Here is a 24,231-nt window from a genome sequence, read left to right on the forward strand (position 1 = left end):
TGTTTTTATTATTAACACTTGGTATATGTTATTTACAATATATTTATTACGTATTAAAATTAATTTATAGAGAAGTCGATTTAACTTATAATTTTTTTTTATTTTTTGTCCATGAGACAAAACCTAAATATATAGTACATCGAATCATATACACAATGTTTTATTCAAAAGTTTAAGAAGATAATAAAGGTAAATATACATTTTTTTAAAAGAAAAAATGTTATAAATGAGATGAATGTCAAGAATACAAAGCCCAACAAAAAATGGGACACATCAGTTAAACTAAATCCAAAACCCAGCTTAATAACTCATAGAGGAACAAAGGAATACGGCGCCCCTAAAAACCAGACTATACAACCTCAACCAAGCCAATGAAACAGAATGGCTAAGCCACCCCGCAGAAACCACAACCAAAAGCCCAAAGATGGACAAAAACCCAAGCACAACAAAAGACAATAATACACTGAGATAACTCAACTGAACATGAAGCCATCAAAGAAACAAACCTGAAAACCCACAAACCAGACAAAAAACCAACCAGCCACCACTCCTAAGAAGGTTTGTGCGCTAGAATTTGGGTCGCAATCTGGTTCAGAGCAATCACATATGAACAATTATACGCCATTCCCAAGTGATTCCACATCAAGAGAGCATTCCTCGCCCTTGTCATAACACTTTGTGGCTCCGAAAAACTCTGTCGAAAAAAGCATCAGTTGATTCCCTTTGTGTGCTTCCGATAAAGCCAAGTCATCCACTACAACAATGGTCTGGAGAATCCATCTTGATCCTTCTTCTTTGTTCCTCTTTTCTCTACTTTCCTACCCTAGGCCTGAAGGCTTTTACTTCATGACTACGAGGTAAAGAAGCATAAGGAAATGATGAAGCACAAGGGAGGGACACAACATACCTCTCTCATCTCTCGAAGATGCATCCGCCATCACAAGAAAGCATCTCTAGAGGCAAATCAACGATCTCCTCTAAAACCCCAACAACACGAAAAACACCAAAAGCATCCTCCAAATCGCCCATCCCAAAAGGCAATTAACGAAGCATCCCAACACCAACGATATGACCACGACCCAATGACAAGACTTCTGGCAATAGGACTTATTTTAATTTCCCCTCCCCCCCCCACACACTGAGTTGTGAATCGACCTACGTTCTTCATTGTGGACTTCTCATCTTCGTATGAGAGAGTGGTGAAATCAGAGACCTTGAACCCACTCGGCAAAGATATTATCATGTCTACCCATTCAAAAGGTACGTCTTTCAATAGATGACACATGACAATTGGTTGTAACTGGACGCTGAGATGTCGCCGCTTGGTCGCGTCGACAATCATGTTCGATCTATGAAATTTGGCCCCTTAGGATGTCCAACATTCAGCCGGTCTTCTTGGTATCCAAACCCTTGCATGTTAAACGATTGATTGGCTACAACAGATGGTTGTGCCGAACTCCTTTGGGGAGGAGAAGTTTCATACGGAATAACTGGTGGAATCTGCTCTTTATTTGTTTGTTCAAATAAATATGGGTCTAAAGTAGTCTGCTGAGAAATCAACGTAACAATTCCTTAATTAAGCGATTACTCGAAGAAATGACTATGTTTCTCAATGCAAGTTCCTAAAACACTTGAAAAAGCTCTTACTAATTGTTATTAAGAGGTTGAAGACAAAGTGGATTAAAAAATGATAAATTTAATTATGATGACGTCCCCTCTTACGTGAAGTGAACTGGAAACATTTGGATTGTCAATATCAACACTATATGGTTCAAATTAATAAGTTTGAATGAAAACCAGATCTTTGGATATAAGGACAGATTGCAGTAGGTATATAATCACAGCCTCACTTAGTGCTTTCTACACACTCATGTCCGTGCTAGTCCCCACTTGTTCACGCCCACATACAAATGGATCAGATTCCCTTAAAGGATCCTATGTGCATACAGCATTTTGTTATATATATGAATAATGTTCATGTTTGAACTTGTTCCAGTTTATTATTAAGGGTAATGACAGAAAGAATTAATTAATAAAAAACTATTCTACATTGTCATTGACAATGAATACAAACCATTCATCATCAAACGCATTTGATTGAGCTCTAGTATGGAAAGAGGAAAAAATGGTTTATGATAACTTGATAAAGATGCTATAGCTATAAAAATTATATGTAGGTATACTGGTGCATTTAGGAAGATGAGATCGAAATAGTTGAATTTTGTTCACCCCTAGCTAATAAGTAATAACTAATAACTATATAATAATAAAAATTAAAAATATTGGATCATAAAAGATAATATTTATTGATCCGGAAAAGCTGTTACACGGTTTGCGTTCAGTGAATGCTCCTTTGCATGTCGTCTTTATAGTCTTGTTTTGAGCCATTATATTATGGGGCGCCTCAACATATTTTGTCACCGCATTACATATTTCAAATATTAAAAGGCAATCGTAAAAGGTACTTATGATATTTGAAATTAATAATAATATATAATTGAAATTTTAAGTGTCACGAAATATATTAAAAAGTATTACATGTCATTATTATTTATTGGTGACACTTTATGGTGGTTTTTAAGTCACAAAATATTGTGAAGTTAATAACCGTCACAAAGGTGTATGAGTGTGTCATCAAAATGTATGTCTATATAAGTATATAACCACTTTTTAAATGAGTAAATGGTTAAGTCCTGGTCTTTAAATGTGTCAAGCGCTATCAAATTAGTCTCTGGATGATTAAAATAGCTCTGTAGTCCCTAAAAGTGGCAGACCTACAATTATCAGTTAAGTTAGCCCCTCCGTCAGTTTTGTTAACTAACGGAGTGAAATGGTTGATTGGAACTTGGGATGACAAAAATAAGCAGTTTACCAACTTAGCTACCCAACTTAATAATAATATAATATAATATAAACTCACTTATATTTATTTAACTTCTACATTTTAAATGATTGACCTTGATACTTGTTAAATACATGTAATATATATTTATGGTTGGTTTTCAAGAATACTCAATTTGTAAAATTATGATTAAACTAATTGGTTGGGTGATGTGAGGGTCCCGGGTTCGAATCTTAACATTTCTAACAACTAACATTTGCTTATAAAAAAAAACTAAACTAATTATTCATAACGAAAAATACAAGTACATATCGAAATATATTAAAACTAAAATTATATATTAAATTGCAATCGTAAATGATAATATATATATATTATAATTTAGTCCATTTTGATACAAATATAATTATAAGTGTTTTTTCTATTTATAATTTTATCACTATTTTTTTAGTCTAAAGAATTTTGAAAAATGAACAATGATAAAAAAAATTATAAATATTATCTGATCGAAACTGGTTAAACTTTATTCTTTTTAGAAAAAATAAAAACATGTGCAAGATTAATGAGAGACGAAGTGGTGGCCTTGGATTTTGACAACATAGGTGGTGGCCGGACGAAGAACGTGTCGACTGTCGATAGACGGTGGAGTTGGTGGCCGAACCTCCACTTCTCTTCTCATCTCATTCTCTATTCTCTCTCCACCTCCACGCTTCGCCTCTTTCTTCTTCCTGGTAGGGGTGGAAATAGGCCGGGCCGAGATAGGCTTTGCGTGGCCCAAGCCTGACCTACATTCTCTTTTTGTGGCCCAAGCCTGGTCTGTGGCCTATCAATAGGCCAAATTTTAAGGCTTGGCTTGACCTTTAATAAAGTCTGGCCTGACCTACAAGCCTACTTAAAATCATATTTACCAGAAAATTTCACTAAAAGAAGGTTATTGGGCGGGCTAATAGACATTTTTATATATCATTGCATTTTCTTTTCAAATAAATAAACTTGTATATATGCATTTCAAAGAATAAAACCTCAATTGTTTAAAACAAACACAAGCAAAATTAAATTATATATAATTATATTATATTTATTTATATTATTAATAAAAAAATAGATAAAGAGGCTGGCTTATCAAGCCAAATAGGCTTTTTTAATTGTTTGGGCCTGACTTTTTTAGTTAAACAAGCCTTTTAAAAAGCCTTAGCCTGACCTTTTTAATAAACGAGTCAAGCCGGGCCGAGCCTCAGACGAGCCGAGCCATAGGCCCCTGACGAGCTGCTTGACCTATTTCCACCCCTACTTCCTGGATGAGAAAGCTTCAATAATCGTATTCTTCCCTTTCGCAATCGGAGAAGATCTTCTCGAAGAAAAAATAGGGGTTCTTGAAAAATTCTAGAGATGATGTCTCAAATATAATCCCCTATTAGAGAGACAGAGGGAGCCTAAAGCATGAGATCATGCACAAATGACTAATTAACATCGGAGATCATCAAGAGGTTTGGACACTACAACTTTACCCTAAACTTTAAGGTAATAAGTTTATGAGCCACATTTCTTATAAAGTCTTCACCTCGCACGTTCTTAACAAATACTCCCTCTGTTCTTATAAATGTCACTATTTTAACCATTTTATTGTTCCTATCACTTTTACAATTTCATAGTGAGCATTTATCATGTTTTACCAATTATACTCTTAACTTATTGGTGGTAGCCTGGTAGGAACTTTTTTTTGAACGGGTGGTAGGAACATTGAAAGATCAACATTAATAAGAAAGATAAACACTATATTAGGAAGTTATATAACATTTTTAATAAAACAAGCATCAGATATTATTTTTTAATACATATATTACAACCTTAAAGTGACAGTTATTAAGGAACAGATGAAATATAAGATTTTAACTCAAATTAACTTGAATTCTCACCATCTCTACCATAAAAAAAAACGCAAACCCATCATCACCACCGTCATAATTAGATCACAGTTTTCTTTGAGCAAGGTTCAATAATATTCTTGTTCCTAGTTTGGTGGAAGGGTTAAATTAGTGTAAATAAAATATTTTCCAAATTACACTAGGCCTTTCATCTGAATGGACCATGTATGTGCGTGTACAACTTAAATTACACCAGAGTTAATATGGAGGACCAGACCAGTAGAACACTTCATCACCTTCACTTTCCATATCTAGAGAAATTCAAATCAGTAACTCAGGACTCCCCATTGTTACCATCATAAAATATTCTTGGCACATATACAACGTTCAGATACCGACAATAAAAAATTTAGGGACCATAAAAACTGAACTTGTTTGTGCTGTTGCGCATGGGATCAGGATCGTCGACACATTCAACCATTATTGACTTGTTTGCAAGTAACGCACATGAAACTCCGCCACGTATAAACTAGATAATGATACATGATCATGATTGCTCAAATATACGAACGTTAACGATTGTAAAGAGAGACTGATATTTGAGTGTTTCCAGGATTCAAAGAATTCAACCTAAACCACTAAAGTATTTTGTCAAATGCGTGATAATAATTATATAAAATGTAAAAAGTAAATGAATAGTATTTTAATTTGATGAAAATTGTAATAAAAATAAAAATATTAACTTCAAGTTATTTTAAAAAATATTTTTTTTGAAAATATTTTAAAAATAATCATCATGAAAAAAACATTTAAATTGTTCTATTAGACTTTGTTTTTAATTAAATTTTTAGGTTAATGATCAAATTAGTCTTTAATTTTGTAAACGAGTTTGATTTTAGTTCATAGAAAAAAATACTTTTAGTAAGTGGCGGTCATTTTTACAATTACTAGTAGTTTTTTACCGTTACTAAACATAATTTTTCCGCCGAATGACTAAAATCAAACTCTATTAAAAATCAGAGACTAATTTGACCATTGACCCTAAAACATTTGGTGATTAAGAAAAGTAAAAGAGAAGTTCATATTGGTAAATCTCAATTAATAAAAAAAATTCAAATATATGTCAAAACACGAAATCTCTAACAGATGGTTTCATAAGAGAATTAAGAGTTGTTCTTCAAATGAAATTATTCAGATATCTCTGCTTTCAGTGGTGGTGCACGACCTTGATTGACTTGACTTGTGTGACGAAGCTGCATTGACACAGTGTGGCACTATGGTGTGCTTGCACTTTGACGCTCAAGTAAGTGAGAGAAGAAAGAATATCAGAGTCTAAGAAGAACTCAAAATTTTGCCTAATGAGCAAAATTTGTATAAATTAATGACTACACATGTATATATAGGAATGGAGTTCGCCGTCATTGTCTTTGTAGGTCTCTAGGAAGCCTTGTAGATGATCCTCCGAGTGCCTTACTTGGTTGATAATAAATGAGTCGTCGTGCGACCGGTCGGCTGTAGTTGGAACGGTCGTTTCATAACTAAGTCATCTCATCCACTCTAACGGTAGTCACTTAGTTGCGAGACATTTGAGTCGGTTGAGATGCAATTGAGTTTTTTGCCGAAGAAGGAGGAGGAGACAGTTTTTGTCGAGATATTTATATGTTACCTACGACCTTAAAACCTTTAGTAAAAAATTCAATTTTTTTTAAAGTCTGCTAAGTTTTTGGAAGGTGACAATTTCAAATTTGAAATTACCAAAACTGTTGGTAATTTGGCTGTAACTAATCTTGTCAAAAAAAATATTACTGTCAAATTACCTACAAATTTATCCGTCGGTAAGTTATTTTAAAATAACACGTCACTGACGCCAGGTCGTTGTTAATAGCGAGATTTTGCGACGATTTGGGGACTATTAGTAAAAACGTCAGTAATTCAGTATTTTCTTACAGTGGAAGATTTTGAGTGAATGATCAATTTGGTCCATGAAAGATTTTGTTGTTGGAAAGTCTGTAGAAGGAGGAAATATGTTTGAAAGTCCATGAATGTGTAGAACAAACGCCAGTCGAGTAATCAAGTTAGTCCCTACAATGATATTTTAGTTGACCAAATTTGACAGTAGAGACTAACTTGAGTGACATTTTACACATTTAGGGACTTCTGAACTTTTCTTCTTCTTCTAGTGACCAATTTGGTAGCGGCAAAATCTTTTAGAGATCAAGTTGATTATTCACTTGGAAGATTTTAGAGAGACGTTTGCTTTTATTGCCAAAATGAAAACTTGAGGAGATCCTTACAAAAAAAGCTAGCCATTTTAGTTGGAGAGCCGAATGTCTTATAAACTTCACATTAGAATATCATACTTCTAATGTATGACTCAAATCTTATACTCTACAATGAATCCTAAATTAAACCTTTAATTCATATCCTGAATGTGGTATGATGGATTGCAAAAAGAGAAAAAGTTTGATGCACCGACGGTGTAAAGTTTTTTTACACCGTCAACTAATCAGATTTTAAGGATGTGCCACGTCAATTAATGAAATTAAATAAAATGAGAGTTTTTCTCACATTCTTGAAATCTGATTGGTTGACGGTGTAAAAAAACTTTACACCGTCGGTGCATAGAAATTAAACTCTTGCAAAAATAGTAGATTTTCTATGAAGCAACACCATAATCTAATGTTGGTGAACCTTGCTCAGACCATAGCCCCATAGATGCCTTATTGGGTGCCTAATTTACCTCACCAGCACAGAACCTGAGATTACTTACTTAGTGCATGTCCACAGACAGTTTATGCAGAAACTCAAACAGCCACTTTGGGATGTTGCATTGTGCATTCTTCATTACTTAAAATCTCCTCCAGGTCAAGGAATTATTCTCCCAAAGTTCAATGACTTGAAGTTTGTTGACTTATGTGATTCTTATTGGGCACCTATTAATCTCCCTTTGTCATCTCTAATGTTTTCCCTAAGGAGCAGCTGACTCACATTTTCACCAAGGTTTTGGGTCTTAAGCAGTTCAATGAGTTCTTGAGCAAGTTGTGAATTCACAATATTCACTCTACAATTTTGAGGGGGGGGGGGGAGGAGGTTAAACTTGAATCCTGTTACAAACTATGAGTTGTTTTGCTGTTATCAGATTTGATTGTGTCAATAGCTTCCTTATCCATCTCTTTTTGAAGTTCAAATATAGTTAGTTGGTTAGGACATAAAATCATTATCACTTATGGCCATGGGAGAGAAATATAAGGCTGTTAAATCTGATGAAACAGTGATATTTCATTCATTTTTAATTGATGTGATAAAATCCTATTGAGGAAAATGAGTTTCAAAGAGTCCAAGAATGAAAATCAGTCACTTTGAACATGAACATAAATACATTGATTTTGTGAAAGCTCCTTATTCATCATCCATCCCATCATGTTTCAATTTGACACATGAGATTTTAGTATTGACCTCTTCCAAGTCCTCTTCCTTGTTCATCACTTCAGCAACTTCTTCCAAGGGCTTGTAAGTGTAAAACCAAACACATACTCCATAATAAACAAGATTCAGAACTTGAATCCCACTAACAAGCCAGTAATAGCACTCCAATCTTCCCCTATTGAGGTTCCTATCAGGTAACCAGTTCCTTTCATCCTTTCCACTATACTTATGAACAAGTGACACTATGAATGTACCAGCATAGCTCCCAATAGCTATAATTATGCAGTATATAGCTGTAGCACTACTTCTCATGCTTTCAGGTGCTTGATCAAACAGAAACTCAAAAAGCCCAACAGACATAAAAACATCAGCCAATCCATGTAAACAATACTGAGGCGCCAACCAGAACACACTAATAGGAATAGTGGCTTTAACATCATCAAGTAAATTGTACTTTGCAGCAATTTCTTTCCTTCTGATTTCCACTGGTGCTGAAATTGCTGTGGCTAAGATGTTAATCACAAAGCCTATTCCCATTCTCTGTAAGCATGTGATCCCGGACGGGTTCCCTGTGAATCTTCGAGCGAGCGGAACAAAGAGGCGTTCGTAGAGAATTAGTCCTGACATCATGGTTAGGACACTGAAGACAGACATGTTGGCAGGGGAGATTTGGAATGAGTGAGAGAGGTGGCGGTCCATCGTGCGAGCTTGTTGAATGACGAAGCTAGGTAGATGTGATGAACCAGCAATGAGTAATATTCCTGTTGCACTGATTGGGAGGATTCTGATGATGGATTTTAGCTCCTCAACTCTGTGGACAGTGGCTAGTTTCCATAAATTTGGTGCTGCATTTGGGTCTCTGGTCTCTTCTTCTGTGACAATTGCTGCCTTGTCCAACCATCTGCAGATGTAACTCACAATGAAGTAATGTTCAGTGTTCAAATGAAAACTCAACCCATTAGCAGCTAAATTAGGAAATGGCACAATATTCCTGTTCTTGTAGCAGTTCATGCAACTAAAGTGAAATTGTTTATTAGCTTGGTAAGCTCATATTCATAGTAGTAAATAGTCATTTTGATGGTCATTTTGTCCAATAATAATGGAACTATAGTATAAATCAATATGTCAAATTGACTTTTTCAATGAGTAACAAAATAGTGACGCTTACGACGACGGTCAATTTAGTCTCCAATAGATGGAAATAGGGAAAACTGCTCCTCAAAAAACGAAAAAGCTGCAGAAGTTATTTTGGTTTTATATTTTAGAAGTTATTTTGTCTATTTCCTTAGTGAGGTACGAAAGTACCTTCAGACACTAAAGTGACTATTTACTGCTTTTTTTAAGTGATTACCTGCAGTTTGTTTGAAGTTTCATAGTTTGTTTTGAGTCAAAAGAAACCATATATAAATGACTTACTTATACTGATCTGTGTGTAAAAGCCTTCCTTCCAAGGAAATAGTAGCATCAAGCTCCCTATTTTGGTACAAAAGATTGGGATTGTCTGGTAAGACCACATTCCTCTTCTTTATAGCCGCCACAATCACTTGTGCCAAACGAACCAAAGGGCTCCCGTCTGGCTTCACATTCTTATAAAATGGTGAGCCCAACACAAAGGCAATGATGGATATGAACATGACAATAGTTGGTATTCCAAAACCCCAGCCCCAGCCAGTGTTGTCTTGAATGTAAACCACAATGGTCAAAGCACTTAGAGAGGCAAATCCCAAGAAGAAGAAGTACCAATTGAAGATGTTCCACTTCCTAGATGCCACACCATTTTTTGTCATGTCAAATTGGTCTCCTAAGTAAGGCACAACACAAGGTCTTATGCCACCAGATCCAAGGGATATAAGAACGAGAGAGATGTAGAATATGGATAGCTGTGAGGATGTGGCTTCTTGGCAATTCACTTGAGTTGGGCATGGTGGGGGGCGCAAATGTGGAAGTATGGTTGATAGTGTTACACTGATCATTCCCTGTGATAAATCAAGCAAGAGTGTGACAAAATAATTGGGATGAAATATATGCAATATGGTGAGCTAAAATGGAAAATGCAAAGAATTTTGGATTTGATACTTCTGAATAATCTGATTAACTTCAAATATGATAATTTTACGGTTTAAATACGTTTCTAGTCCTTAAAATATAGGGGTAAATCTAAATTTGTCCCTGATTTTGTTTTTGCATCTTTTTTGGTCCATATTTTTTTTTTGGCTTAAAGGGTCCAAAGGCCCCTGAAATTACAAAGGGAATCAAATCCAGGACCTAGAAAAATTTTGCATCAAATTGGGTCCCTAAGAAATTTTTTTTAATTCAATTAAGGCCAAATGCTGCCACAGCTCAATTTTGTCCTAGTCACCGTTTCCACTTGGCATTTTTAATTTTTTTTTAATTAAAAAATAAGAAAACTTTATTTTTTTTATTCCAACTCAGTTATTTAAGCAGAAAAAAAATTAAAAACTTCATAAAATCCCAAATTTAAATAAAATCCCTAGTCTAATTCCAAAACTAACTAAATAATTACCTAAACTTTCCAAAACTAACTAAATAATTACCTAAACTAAATAACAAATTCCAAACACAATCTATCAACCTCACCAAACCCAAACCCAAAACAGAGGAAGATGAAGGAGAAAACCCATCTAATCACACAATTAAAACCCACAAAATCTTGAAATTCACAATCACGATCTTCATTCTCTTCATCTTCAGATCACGTTCATCATCTACATATCCTTCATCCTCCACCTCCAGAAATCTAATTTCAGAGCCAATCCCACAACCACCAGAACACGTAACCCGCAAAATCAATGACTTTCAAAACCCACAAAATCGTAACCCCCACCTCAAATATCTCCATTCTCTAGAACCTGACCATGGAAAGAGAGAACCGTGAATTGTGAAGGCCTGAGCATCGACGGCGTACCAGACCCCAGATCACGATTCAGGCTCTTAATCCAAATCCCCAAATCGAACTAGCACACCCCAACCCAAATCCCTAGCCAACTCCAACCACTTCACCCCTGAAACACAAAAGTCCAAAACTCAAGGGTTGAAGCAAAACGGCCATGGATGAGTTTGAGAGAAGAGGAAAAGATCGAGACCATAGAGGAGATAGATCGCCGAGGATTAGAGCAGCCATGGATGCGCCTTAGAAACAGATTGGGCTTCGCCGACGGTGGTTAGATCTGGGTTTATCATGAACCTCTGCTTTGTTACCATCCACGATCTGGGTTTTTCATGAGCCTCTTCTTGATGCTACAGAATAAGATGTATCTGGAGATTTTTCCATTTAGGAGTTTATGGGTTCTTATTTTTGGGTTTCCTGGGTTCTTATTTCACTCCTCTTCTCACACTCCTGCTTCCTCAGTGACGACAGTTCGTGGTTGTGCTCAAAATTTGTGGTTGTGCATATTTCTTGGTGATTTAATGTTGAAAAGTTTAAAACTTTGACATGTTTGTAGACTAATTTTTGTGTTAAGAGGGGAGGGAATTTGTTTTGGTTTGTTCGTGAGTTTCACACTATGGTTGATAAACAGAGCAATTTTTGCAATATTTGATTAAGAAACAAATTTCGGTTGTTGGTGTTTATTTAAGATTAAAATCTTCTAGTTAGGAAGTATGGTTTTTAGATGATTTTTTTATTTTTAATTAATACTTTTTATTTTAATTTAATTTTTATTATCCACATCATTTAATTTTTTAATTAAAAAATAATTATAAAAGCCACGTGTAATTGATGACTAGGACAAAATTGAGCTGTGGCAGCATTTGGCCTTAATTGAATTAAAAAAAAATTTCTTAGGAACCCAATTTGATGCAAAATTTTTCTAGGTCCTGGATTTGATTCTCTTTGTAATTTAAGGGGCCTTTGGACCCTTTAAGCCTTTTTTTTTTGAAATAACCACTCATGATGTCGTAAAGCATATGTGGCTTATTTTTGGCTCAGTCGCCGATTAACATGGTAACCTTAGTTAGTTTTAATCATTCTCTGCTCCAAACCCTAACATTTAATCCGGTGTCGCGACAATGACCACAACACTTTCCGGCGGCGTATATAACATACTAGCTACTAAATGTACAAGGATATTAAATCTCATTTTGCTTTCAGTTGTGACTCTTTTTTCTTTTGCTAATGTGGAGGGCTGAAAGCCCTTTCAGTTGTGACTCTTGATTGTTTAGTTTTTTAATTGAAATATTGAAGTAATGTAATTAAGAATGCTTGTATTTTGATGGTTAATAAAAGGAGATTGTATGGGAAAGAGGGGAAGGTAAGAAAGTTACCAGTTCATAGATAAGAGAAGCAATGGTGATGGTCCAAAAGCGGCCAGCAAAGGACTCAGCAATGATAGCACCAATGAGAGGAGTGAAGCTAGCTGTTCCACCAAAGATTGTGAGAGTGTTGGCGGCTGCAACCAGTGGCATGTTCAGCTCTTGTGTGAGGTAACTTATTAAGTTCCCATTAAAACCAGCCACCGCAAATCTATCACATAACTCGTTAGCTGCACCAAATTAAACCACTCAAAGTAAACCTTGGTTCAAACAGGACATATATGAAATCAAGGGTTAGTGAATAGTGATGATAAGTAATTGTCAAATTTAGTTGTTAATTGAAAATGTATAACAAAAGTTGTAATTGCATGTTACAATGACCTTTTCTTTCATCAAAATCAATTTTGTCACCAGAACTAATTTTGGTTTATAATATTGGAAAAAGATGCATGTGATCTGTGAAGATAATTAGTAAAGTTGTTTAAAGAAGAAAATAATCATGCATTTTAAAAACTTAATAATCATATGAAATATGACAACGGCCGTAAAAGATAAAGGTCACACACAGGACAGAGCTTGTCTTGAAATTGAAACACACTTGTGAGTTTATTAAGTCACAACTTGACTAACTTAATCAAGAATTAATGCTAAAATATTACTGGCACATGGACTACTATTCTAATTAGTCTTCTCTAAATTATTATTAATTCACTAGCACTTAGTAAATTAAGCAGCAACTTGACTTGCATGTGTCAAGAACTGACTAGATTACCGACGCATAACAATGAAGGTTTTGCAGCAGCAATTTAATGTCCAAGTCTCTGTCTTTGATTTTCAGTTCACATGTATTACATACAATTTCAACTAAAATACATGAATTTCAGTGTGGCGAATGTGAAAGTAACTTCTTACTTCCATTGAATTGAAAATGTTTTCAAATTAATTCAACTTAAATCTAAAAAAAAAATGCAACTTAGATTGATCTGCTAGATAATAGGCTAAGAAAAAGCAGGGGAAGGATAATTAGGAAGAAGATTCAGCATGAAATAAATCTGCTATGAAGTGAACAGCTAGCAAAGCAACTACAATCAAGAGAATTATAATAATGAGAAGATATTTATCTGAGAATGAATTCATAGTGAGCATTCAGCAGAACTAATTACCAAGGATGAAAGGCAATGTCCGGATGCCTCCTCGTCGCCACGGTTTCCCCTTGGCCTCCTCCTCACTTCCCATGCTCTTCTCCTCTCTTTCCATATCTGCACCTTGCTGGAGATACTTCTTTTCTTCTATGAATCCATTTGCAGTTTTGCATTCATCTATATAGACATTATGACATAATCATAAAATAATCATCATACCAACACAGAGTGACTTCTTTAGTATATTAAATTATATATGCTTCAATTTATTAATTTGTCTTCATATACCCATAACCCAATTGTAATATTTGTAAGAAAAATGAATATTGAATCTCACTTATATTCGGGGAAACACTCTCAGATTAGTTGGCAATTTGTCGTTATTTCATGATCGATTGACTCTTCTCTTTTGACATATCTATTCATCATGTGCATCAAAGTTGTTGCTAATTAGTAATTACTACAAGATATAATAAAGTTGCGTGTGTGTGTATTGGCCAATAAGCTTACTTAGTCCTTTAACTAGTTTAGTAATTCATGCAATCAATCTCAGATTGTATATTAGAGGAAATACTGAATTGTGTATGATTGAACTACTTGGTTTTTAACTTTTAAGAGTTATATATATGTTACATCCCATCAATGCTGGTGCTGGAGATTGGAGTACATAAGAATCAATTAAGACTGAGTTTTGCATCATATTTTGTCAAAATTAACTTTAGATAGAGATTATTTTAGTAAATTTAATTATGGTAAAAATGACTTGGGGATCGAATTGTTACATATCGGACTCCTGCCCAAGCTGTGTTAGCCAAATCAATATCGGCTCAAACCGCCTTGGCCGAGTTGGCCCAACTGAGTAGTCCAAGACCAATCCGTGATTTGGGCCGAGTTGGACCAATTACAACTGATTTCATCATGAGTCAAAGAAATATGGGAGAGTCTCCTTTCTCTTCAAATCACTTCTCAAATATCTCGAACATTCTAGATATATAGAGAGCAAATAATAACCATCTTGCTTAAAAAAAGAAGTCCATCATATTCATGCAATCAATGTGAAAACAAGAAGAAATCCTCTCACGTGTCCTTAAATTTGATTAGGTATTGAGCATAAATCATCAAATTACAATACTGCTATCAAATAGAACGTACATTCAATCATCCTTTGTAAATTCTCTTTTTTCTGTCTTCCTACTATTTTCTAAATTGATAAATGAGCTTTCTTCATCAGCCTGTTCCAACTCCACTTCCATGTTTGGTTCACTAATTTCATCCAATGCCTTGTAAGTGTAAAACCAAGCACAGATCACATAATAAATGAGATTCACAACTTGAATCCCACTAACAAGAAAGTAATAGTACTCAAGCCTTCCCCTGTTGAGGTTCCTATTAGGCAACCAATTCCTTTCCTTACCACTATAGTTATGGATCAGTGTTACAAGAACACTACCAGCATAGTGGCCAATGGCTGTAGCTATGCTATACAAAGCTGTAGCACTGCTTCTCATAGTTTCAGGTGATTGATCATAGAGAAATTCCAAATGTCCAACAAAGAAGAAAACTTCAGACACCCCATGTAGACAATACTGAGGTACCAACCAAAACACACTAATGGGGATAGTAGCATTTGGATCATCTAGTAAATGGTATTTAGCAGCAACTGCTTTTCTTTTGATTTCAACCAGAGCTAAAACCATTGTGGCTGCAATGTTGAACACAAAGCCAATTCCCATTCTCTGCAGGCATGTGATTCCAGTAGGGTTCCTGGTGAACCTTCGAGCAAAAGGAACGAAAGCGCGTTCGTAGACAACAACACCTGCCATCATGGTAAGGACATTGAAGATGGCCATGCTTGCAGGGGGGATTTGGAATGAGTTAGAGAGATGGCGGTCCATTGTACGAGCCTGTAGAATGACAAAGGTTTGCTGGTGTGAAGTTGCTGTTTTGAGCAAAATTCCTGATGCCCAAATAGGAAGCATTCTAATGAGACATTTTAACTCCTCAACTCTGTGGACAGTGGCTATGTTCCATAAGTTTGGTTGTGCATTTGGATCTCTGGCTTCTTCCTCTGATACAATTGCAGCCTTGTCCAGGCATCTGCAGATATAAACATGAGAAATTTAGCTATCAATGAGTGACTTTAGAGGGTAACTGATGATTGAGAAATTCATAGTTGAGATTCATAAAACAAAATAATTTGTTATGCATCTTAAACATTCACATGTCAATTGAAAATCACTGTAAATTTGTAACTACCCTACATATTTTAAATAGGCGTGACAAGATTTCATTAGTGAAGAAAATTAAGACATCATTTGGAGACAGAAGATGTTGACCTGTATTAGTTATTGTATTTATAAAATATGTCTTTGTCTCTCCAATTGAATCAAAATTCATATTCTTAGAAAAAGGACTAAGACATACCTTAATTGGTCTGAGTGTAAAAGCTTTCCTTCCAAAGAAATAGCATCATCAAGCTCCTTATTTTGATATAAGAGACTGTGATCCTGTGGCAAAGCCTCATTCCTCTTCTTCACAGCTGCCACAATCACTTGGGCTAAACGAACCAAAGGGTTCCCTTCTGGCTTCACATTCTTATAGAGTGGTGCACCCAACACAAAGGCAAATATTGATATCAACATGGCAATGGTTGGAATGCCAAGGCCCCAGCCCCATCCCAAATTGTCTTGAACATAGACCACAAAGGTCAAAGCACTTAGAGAAGCCCCTCCCATGCAGAAGAAGTACCAATTGAAGAGGTTCCACTTTCTACTTGCAACACCCTTTTTGGTCATGTCAAATTGGTCTGCTGAAAAAGGCACAACACAAGATCTAATTCCACCTGTTCCAACAGATATGAAGAACAAAGAGATGTAGAGTATCCACAGATGTAAGGACGTGGCTTCTTGACAATTCACTTGTGTTGGACATGGTGGAGGGTGGAAATGAGGTGATATAGCTGATGTTGTTATAATAACCAATCCCTGTATCAAGCAGAAATGTATATAGCTAAGCAAAGTTATTGGCAGGTAAAGTGTGGAACTAATATGGAGAAGGCTCACAACGAAATCATTTCATTATGTTGTGACTATTTCAAAATGAAATGAGAAGGAAAGAACTAAAAAGATTGAAATCATAATGAGTTGGGAGTTTAGGAATTCAAATTGAAATAAAATTTTGTTTCAACTTAAAAAAAAATTAAAAAGTAGTGAGATGAATTTTTTTAAAGCACGAATATCATCCTAGCAAGTAGTTAACGCAACAACTCAATTCATAGGGACTCAAACTTGAGACATTTACATAGATTAGAACAACTCATGTGTTAATATATGCATTTGGTGGTAGTAACATGATGGGGCTATTAAAAGCTTAAAATAACTTTTAAAAAATTTGATGTTTATTAGATACATTTCAAATCTCAATCTTATTATATATTCATTCACAAGAGTCCATTAGGTAATTAGTGTAGAGGTGGCAATTTGACCCACCCATCTTAGCCCAACCCTAGCCCATGTAGTCCAAAAAGCTCTTAGGGTCAAAGAGCCCCAAATAAGAAAAGCTCGTATTGCCAAAAGCCCTGTGGGCGAGGGCCAACCCTCTCTCTCTCTCTCTCTCTCTCTCTCTCTCTCTCTCTCCCCCCAACCCTAAACCCTTAAATCCAACCTAATTGAGTTAGGCGACCGAAAATCAGCCCCAAATCCTAAAATCATCTTCGTCCTAAAATTGGTCCTAAACCCTAAAATCAACAACAATATAAATCGGACTTAAACCTTAATGTCGACCCAAAAGTCAGCTATAAACCGTAAAATTAGCCCTAAACCCTAAAATCGGCCTGAAAATCCAAAAATCAGCCACAACTCGTCAACTCAACCCCTAAACTTGGCCTAATCCATAAAATTAACTCAAACCCTAAAATTGAACCTAAACACAATTATCGGTGCTTAACCCAAAAATCGGCCTTAAACCAAAAAATTAGTACCAATAACCTAAACTCCACCCTAAACTCTAAAGTCAACCCTAAACACTAAAAGGGGTCCTAAACCCTAAAATCAGCCCCAAACTCTGAGATCGGCTCCAATATTTTATATCCCAAATTTCTAGAGTTAATTAAAAAAATGCTTGTAACACATTTTTAAACATGCTCTAATATAACCTATGTGATTGATTTATTTTTTAAAAAATCAATAATTTTTTAAAATAATAAAATAAATGTGTTGTGTTTCTAAAAAGTAAATCAACCACATAAGACATAAGACATGTTGAATGATGCCTTTAAAATAGTGGGTTAGTACTTAGTAGGACTCCCATCTAATTAATGCTATAATGACATTGTATATAGAGAGAGCAGAGGGTAAGAAGCACTCAAACCAGTTGATAGACGAGAGTGGAGATAAGAATGGTCCAAAATCTGCCAATGTAGGAATCAGCTAAGAAAGCACCAAGAAGAGGAGTGAAGCTAGATGTTCCACTGAAGTTGTTGAGAGTGTTGGAGGCAGATACCATTGGCATATGCAGCTGTTGAGTAAGATAGCTTATCATGTTCGCATGAAAACCAGCACTCGCAAATTTATCACACCATTCATTTGCTGCATACACACATAATATTCCAAAATTAACTTTGTTCATTCAGAATATCAAACTCGATGGCTGATACTACAAAGACAACAAAAAATTTCATTTCATTTTATTTTTCTTTCATTTCTGTCTCCCTTCCATTCACAATTCTCTGCACCTATCTACAAGTGCCAGATTTTAACTTTCTAGTCTTAATTCTTCATTTAATATGATTCAAATTAAAAATCTCCTTTTTCTCCAACCTAAAAATTGATTGAGCAACACAAGGCAAAGAAGGAAGAAATGAATCTACACAGAAGCTCAAAGCTGGCTAGCTAGCCTGTTTTTCTTTTGTTTTGGCTAAGGTATTCTCACAGCCAATCGTCGTAAAACTAATTATTCGTCCCACAATCAGCTCAATAAACCGCAGTGGCTGGCTGATCAGCATGTTTAATTAAGAGAAGTATAAAATTAAATGAAGAAAAAGTGTGACAGCGCTCACCAAGGATGAAAGGTAAAGTTTTGATGCCTCCTCGTCGATGCTGCTTCCCCTTGTTACAGTCTAGCTCCTCCTCTTTCTCGATCATCTTGTCATTGCCTTGAACGTTTTCCTCTGCCATCATATTTGATATTTGTTAACTCAAATGATATAGAGAGACCGATTTTGTCTATTATAATGCATGTATAACCCAATGTTATATTTTTTTTTTATAAGCTCAACCCAATGTTATATGTATACAACAATGATATATACACCTCATGTTTTAAACACTTCATTTCCACCTATTTTTATTTCTATCTCTCTTCTTATCATTTATCACATCTCATATTTTCTCTCTCTTACTTTTTCTTTTCTTCCTATCTCTCTCCTCCTCCACCTCTCTCCACCTCATTTTAGAGGTGTGAAGATAACATTATTCATATGCATACATTGTAACGTGGATATATATAGGAGGTTTTTTTACACTATAATAGAGGATTGCAATCATTTTTTTTTTTGAAAGTCAATCATTTCTTTAACAGGCGGGGCGGGCAGTGACATCTGTCAAAAATTCAAATTATAAGTGTAATAAAGTTTTTTACAATTTGCGAGAATTTAGAGAATTCATAAATGGTGTTTAATTTATGACTTCTTTTTTTTCCTGAATTTTCTTTAATAATTAAAATTATAAGAAAGTAATTTTTTTACCTATAAGTAATAACTAATAATTTGAATGATATAAAATAAAATTATGTTAAGTTAATTAAGGTATTTCATTAAATTATAATTAATATGCAATAATTACTAATTATCACCTTTCATAAGTAAAAACTAAAAACAGATATTATATAACAAGAAACACTACCCTCCATCCTTGAAGGATGATATATGGCGTTTGAAGAAAACTAGTTTTTAACCCGTGCCTTGCACGGGGAATTTAATTTTAGATTTATTTTTTTTAAATTTTTGTTAATCAATTAATATTTTTATTTATTTATTCTATATAGGTATTTAGTTTATTTTTCGTTTTTTACACATTTGTGGTGTAGTTTATTTTTTTTGCAAAGTAATGTGGTTAAGGGTCGTAAACACATTTAAATTGACGTATGCACGAAGATTTGCAAAGATAAAACGGTTTATTGAATATTTTAGTAACATAGTCAATATACGAAAAACAAATGTCAAAATGTTCGAAAGTTACCACCAAGGTCAATTTACCAAAAAAAACACATTGTCAATGTGGGTAAAGACATAAAAGTGAAAGTTTAACACATAGGCTCTTTATTTGTAAACAATCTTGAGGAAATGCTACTAATTCTTTGAAAACTTGATCTTTTTGAACATTTTTGCATCGTTACTTCCAACAACTTATGTTATGGATCCATCGTCTGAACGACGTTTAATAAGTGTGTTGGAGTCTTCAATTATAGGTGGAGGTATGTTTCGTTCAACACTTTTAGTGATTGTCTGCAAAACAAACATATTTTGAAATAGTGATGACCAATGTCTAAAACAAACCTATTTGACAATAGTGATGACCAATACCTCAATCAGAGATTTTACATTTGAATCAGAAATATCAAAATTCATTATGTAGATATAAATAATCATTATTTAGTAATAAGAGTTTAAAATTTTACCTTTGTTTTGAATTTTGAAATTATTTGTGGGTCCTTGCAAATTTTCAAGACGTTAAATGCTGATTTAAACCACCTTCCGCATCTATCCTTCCCTTCAACCTTGAAAAGAAATTCCTTGTGCACTAAATCTACAATTTCTTGTGGGGGGTCTTTCATGTTCCCGGTCTACATTGAATTTAAATTAAAATGAAAAAATTAGTATATTATGAATTAAGTGAGCAATGAAAATGTACATTTTTTTGACATGACTATGTTTACCTTTTCCATTTTTTCCAATATCTCGTTGCCTTTTTTGTTCATCAGATAACAACCTTCACGATAAAAAATGGTAAACGTTGCAGATCCAGTATCATCAGCAACATTAAGCAACAATTTGTACCTGATGTAAACATTAAAAATTAAATAAACTGAATATTTTACAAATTAATTTATTTATCGAATTTGTAGATTATCGTATGGTAGGAGTGACATGCTTGTTACATTTTTCACAATAATATTGTACTCCGTCAGAGTATGCTGCTGAGTGACATTCACAGTTATGGTAATACCAATCATTTGTGCTCTAAATTTTCTTAATCGTGGCATATATAATGAATATTGTACGCTGTAGAAATGAATAAAATGCAAAAAAAAAAATCGTAGTTACAACTGATTGTTAGATTAACAGTGATGATAACATATGTAAATGTAATACGTTTAAATGTAAATACTCAGTAACATGTTTTTTAAATGGGAAATGATTGTACTTGATTTTGTTGTTATTTTTTTAGATAGTAATTTATTTATAGAAAAAGTAATTAAATTTGTATAGTGTAAACTTTATTTTTCTAAAAGGAGGGATTATAGTGTCTACTGTTTTTATAACTCAATATAAAACACACTATTTAAGATTCATTTATACGTTTATATAGTAACAAAAAAAAACGTTTATATAAGAGTTTTTATATTTATAAATGATAATTAAAATACTCGTAAAAAGACCTTTAAGTAGCTTTTTTTCTTTTTTAAATACGGTATTTACTTTTAAAGTTTTTTTTTAAATTGATTAAAAAAAAATTAATAAGCGTTCCATCATTTTTTTTACAAAAAAAGTTAAAACGTTTTTTTTTAAGAATTGAATATAGTAGTTGTTGTTTTAACTGTTGACTATGAATTAATCTTTTTTAAAAATGTTCAAAATGTGTATCAAAATCTTTTTTTCCTATTAACGTGGGTCCACCTAATATGCACCACTTTTTTTTTTTTTTGAGAACAAAAGATATTGCATTGATAAAAGAAAGAGTTATGAGAACAATCCTCTCATATAGATTAAAAGAAAAACTGAATAAGGAACAAAAACCCCCAAAGCCTACCCACAAAACAGTATATTAGGAACTATTTTGGAGGCTAAAAACTAGTTTGTGAAGGAGCCTCATTAAAACCCGCTTAGGAAAAACCCCAAGGGAAAAACCCCAAGGGGAAAAAGAGTACTCCGACAAAAACCAGCACCCAATATAATGCCCCATAAATAAATAAGAGATGAAACAATTGTTGCTCAAAAATAGACTCCAAGACAGCAGCAACGCATACATAACCAAGTACAAAATGACACTTAAATTAGGAACCACTTGGAGCATCTCAAATATGGCCTTATGAATCTGTTCCACACTGTCTAACAAAGATACCCAGCCTCTCATAGCTTACCAGCGAGCTAATATCTTCCATATTCAAATCTGGTATACAAACTGAACCTGCAATTCAAAGCAATACACCAGATATTTATAATCTTACAACAGATCATCAAAATGCCACAGGATCGAATCACTTTCAACACCCTTCTTTGCCATGAAATAAGCCTTGTCATTGGCCTCTCTCAGAATGTGGCGTACTTCGAAACAATTCACCTCAGCTAAAAGAACATCAATGTGATTCAATCGAATCACTTTCAACACCCTTCTTTGCCATGAAATAAGCCTTGTCATTGGCCTCTCTCAGAATGTGGCGTACTTCGAAACAATTCACCTCAGCTAAAAGAACATCAATGTGATTCAAAGTGTTTAACAACTTCCAAGGACGATTGCAAAGAGAATTCACCCAAGAGACAGCCACCTTGGAGTCGCTCTCTATAATCACATTCCTAATAAGAAATTGCTGGCAAAAGAGCAGTGCGCGATGAATGGCGTTTACCTCAGCTTCAAAAGCATAGCCAAAACCCAAACGTTTGGAGAAATATCCTTTTATACTTCCTGAGGAATTTCTTAACACACCTCCAATACCACAAATTCCGGGAGCACCCGAACACGCTCCATCCACATTGAACTTTAGTAGCCCCGAGCAAGGAGGAATCCACGCTGATATTGTCCTAGTAGAGATCTTGCGGTTCACCTTAATATGAGAAAAGTCACGGCTGAATTGGACTGCATCATATGGACAATCAATTCTGCTCCACAGACCTCCGCTCCTTGAACTGAACCATGAGAATTCCGCATTACTTAAGGGAGGATCAATAAGATCCAGCTCCTCAACAAAGTTGACAAGGTGTGATAGAATAGGAATATGTTGATTATTCCATATTTGATTTCCCTGTAATTACTCTGTAATTAGGTCTAGCATTTATGTATTTAGTCAACCATGCATTGTATAAATAGGATACCATTCATCAATAATACTCACGGATTCAGTTATCTTACATGGTATCATTGAGCAGGTTCAGATCCCTTTTCTGACCTAATTTTTCTTTTCATTATTATTCCCTTTTCTTTCTCTCCTTCCGCCCCTCTGTTTTGTTCTTGCTCCCGCCGCCGGCCACGCTTCTTTGCTTCGTGCTGCCCGCCGCCACCAGCATCAACACCGGCGCCCTCCGTCGCGCCGCCGCACGCCGCACCGTCGCGTGCCTCCTCTCTGAGCGTCACCGACCCGTTTCTGCCCAGAACAGGTCGCGTTCGTCCTCTCCATCGTGTTACTCGGCCGCGCTCTCTTCACGGCCATCTCGCACCGCCGGCGCTCCTCCTTGGCCGGGCCTCCTCCTCGCGTCGCCGTCGCTCCCGCCGTGCCGCCCAGGATCCTCAATCTGCCCCGGTTTCGTGTTGACCCGTTTCCAGCCAAACGGATCCGTTTGGCTTACCCGTGACCCACTTCCTCTTGTCCTCTTGACTGGGTCCAATCTTCACGGTTCAACCAGACCGGCCGGCTCGATTAGACCGGTCCAGCACCCAGCCGCTCGGTTCAACCAGCAGCTTATCAAAAAAAAAAAAAAAAAACCTCTTATCCTTTACTCTTGGCCCGACCTTTCGCCGTCATGTCTTCTCCCGCCTCCTCGGACAGCACTTCCATGCCCGCCACCAGTTCTCCGGCAGTCACCACCGTGGCCCCTCCTGCCCCGCCGGCTAAACCTGATTTCCACCCGGCGCTTGCTGTTACGAACATTAGGAATCACATTCCTATTATGCTTGACGTGGAGACTGATCGCTATGGCACCTGGGCGGAGCTTTTCCGCATCCATGCCCGTTCTCACCGGGTTTTGCACCACATTGTCCCTGCTGCGGACAAGCCTCCTCCGCCTGTGACTGACCCTACCTACGAGCTGTGGCTCACTTTGGATTCCACTGTCCTCCAGTGGATTTATGCCACCATCTCCATTGACCTGATGACTACCATCATGGAGCCTGACTCCACCGCTCTCACTGCTTGGACTCGTTTGGCTGATATTTTTTCTGGGATAATCAGAACGCTCGTGTTGTCACGCTAGAGCAGGAGTTCTCTAATGTTCGCATGGAGGCATTTCCGACTGTCGCCTCCTATTGTCAGCGTCTGAAGACCCTTTCTGACCAGCTCCGTGATGTCGGTGCTCCTGTGAACAATCATCGTCTAGTTTTGCAGCTCATCTCTGGCCTCACTGCCGCTTATAAGGGTGTTGCTACTTTGATTCGTCAGAGCAATCCGCTCCCCTCCTTTCATCAGGCTCGCTCCATGCTTACCTTGGAGGAAGCCGGTATGGCTAAGATGAAACCTGCTGAACCTCCAGCTGCAT

The 24,231-nt window shown here is 35.8% G+C and overlaps 2 protein-coding genes across 2 annotated transcripts; both read right to left on the reverse strand.

Annotated features, from left to right (window-relative positions):
• Window positions 1–7,968: 7,968 nt before the first annotated feature.
• LOC130730037 (protein NRT1/ PTR FAMILY 3.1-like) lies at window positions 7,969–13,726 on the reverse strand. The gene is made up of 4 exons (XM_057581909.1): window positions 13,569–13,726; window positions 12,418–12,635; window positions 9,550–10,109; window positions 7,969–9,034 (listed from the first exon to the last, which is right to left on the reverse strand). Exons 1-4 carry the CDS (start codon window positions 13,660–13,662, stop codon window positions 8,107–8,109), a joined length of 1,800 nt encoding a protein of 599 aa, XP_057437892.1. The 5' UTR covers window positions 13,663–13,726; the 3' UTR covers window positions 7,969–8,106.
• An 883-nt stretch (window positions 13,727–14,609) lies between these two features.
• LOC130732571 (protein NRT1/ PTR FAMILY 3.1-like) lies at window positions 14,610–18,724 on the reverse strand. Its single transcript, XM_057584588.1, has 4 exons — window positions 18,604–18,724; window positions 17,916–18,133; window positions 15,972–16,531; window positions 14,610–15,644 (listed from the first exon to the last, which is right to left on the reverse strand). The coding sequence occupies exons 1-4, from the start codon at window positions 18,722–18,724 to the stop codon at window positions 14,702–14,704; spliced, it is 1,842 nt and encodes a 613-aa protein (XP_057440571.1). The 3' UTR covers window positions 14,610–14,701.
• Window positions 18,725–24,231: the final 5,507 nt, after the last annotated feature.

The sequence above is a fragment of the Lotus japonicus genome, chromosome 1, assembly GCF_012489685.1.
Source record: "Lotus japonicus ecotype B-129 chromosome 1, LjGifu_v1.2".
Classification (NCBI taxonomy): Eukaryota; Viridiplantae; Streptophyta; class Magnoliopsida; order Fabales; family Fabaceae; genus Lotus; species Lotus japonicus.

What these genes read in the sequence shown, in the direction of transcription:
- LOC130730037 (XM_057581909.1), bottom strand. Translation starts at nt 13,662, where the DNA reads ATGGAAAGAGAGGAGAAGAGCATGGGAAGTGAGGAGGAGGCCAAGGGG. An exon ending in GACATTGCCTTTCATCCTTG is followed by an intron (nt 12,636 to 13,568) that starts GTAATTAGTTCT and finishes AATTTGGTGCAG; the next exon opens with CTAACGAGTTATGTGATAGA. An exon ending in CTTCTCTTATCTATGAACTG is followed by an intron (nt 10,110 to 12,417) that starts GTAACTTTCTTA and finishes GATTTATCACAG; the next exon opens with GGAATGATCAGTGTAACACT.
- LOC130732571 (XM_057584588.1), bottom strand. Translation starts at nt 18,724, where the DNA reads ATGATGGCAGAGGAAAACGTTCAAGGCAATGACAAGATGATCGAGAAA. An exon ending in AACTTTACCTTTCATCCTTG is followed by an intron (nt 18,134 to 18,603) that starts GTGAGCGCTGTC and finishes GTGTGTATGCAG; the next exon opens with CAAATGAATGGTGTGATAAA. An exon ending in TTACACTCAGACCAATTAAG is followed by an intron (nt 15,645 to 15,971) that starts GTATGTCTTAGT and finishes TTATATCTGCAG; the next exon opens with ATGCCTGGACAAGGCTGCAA.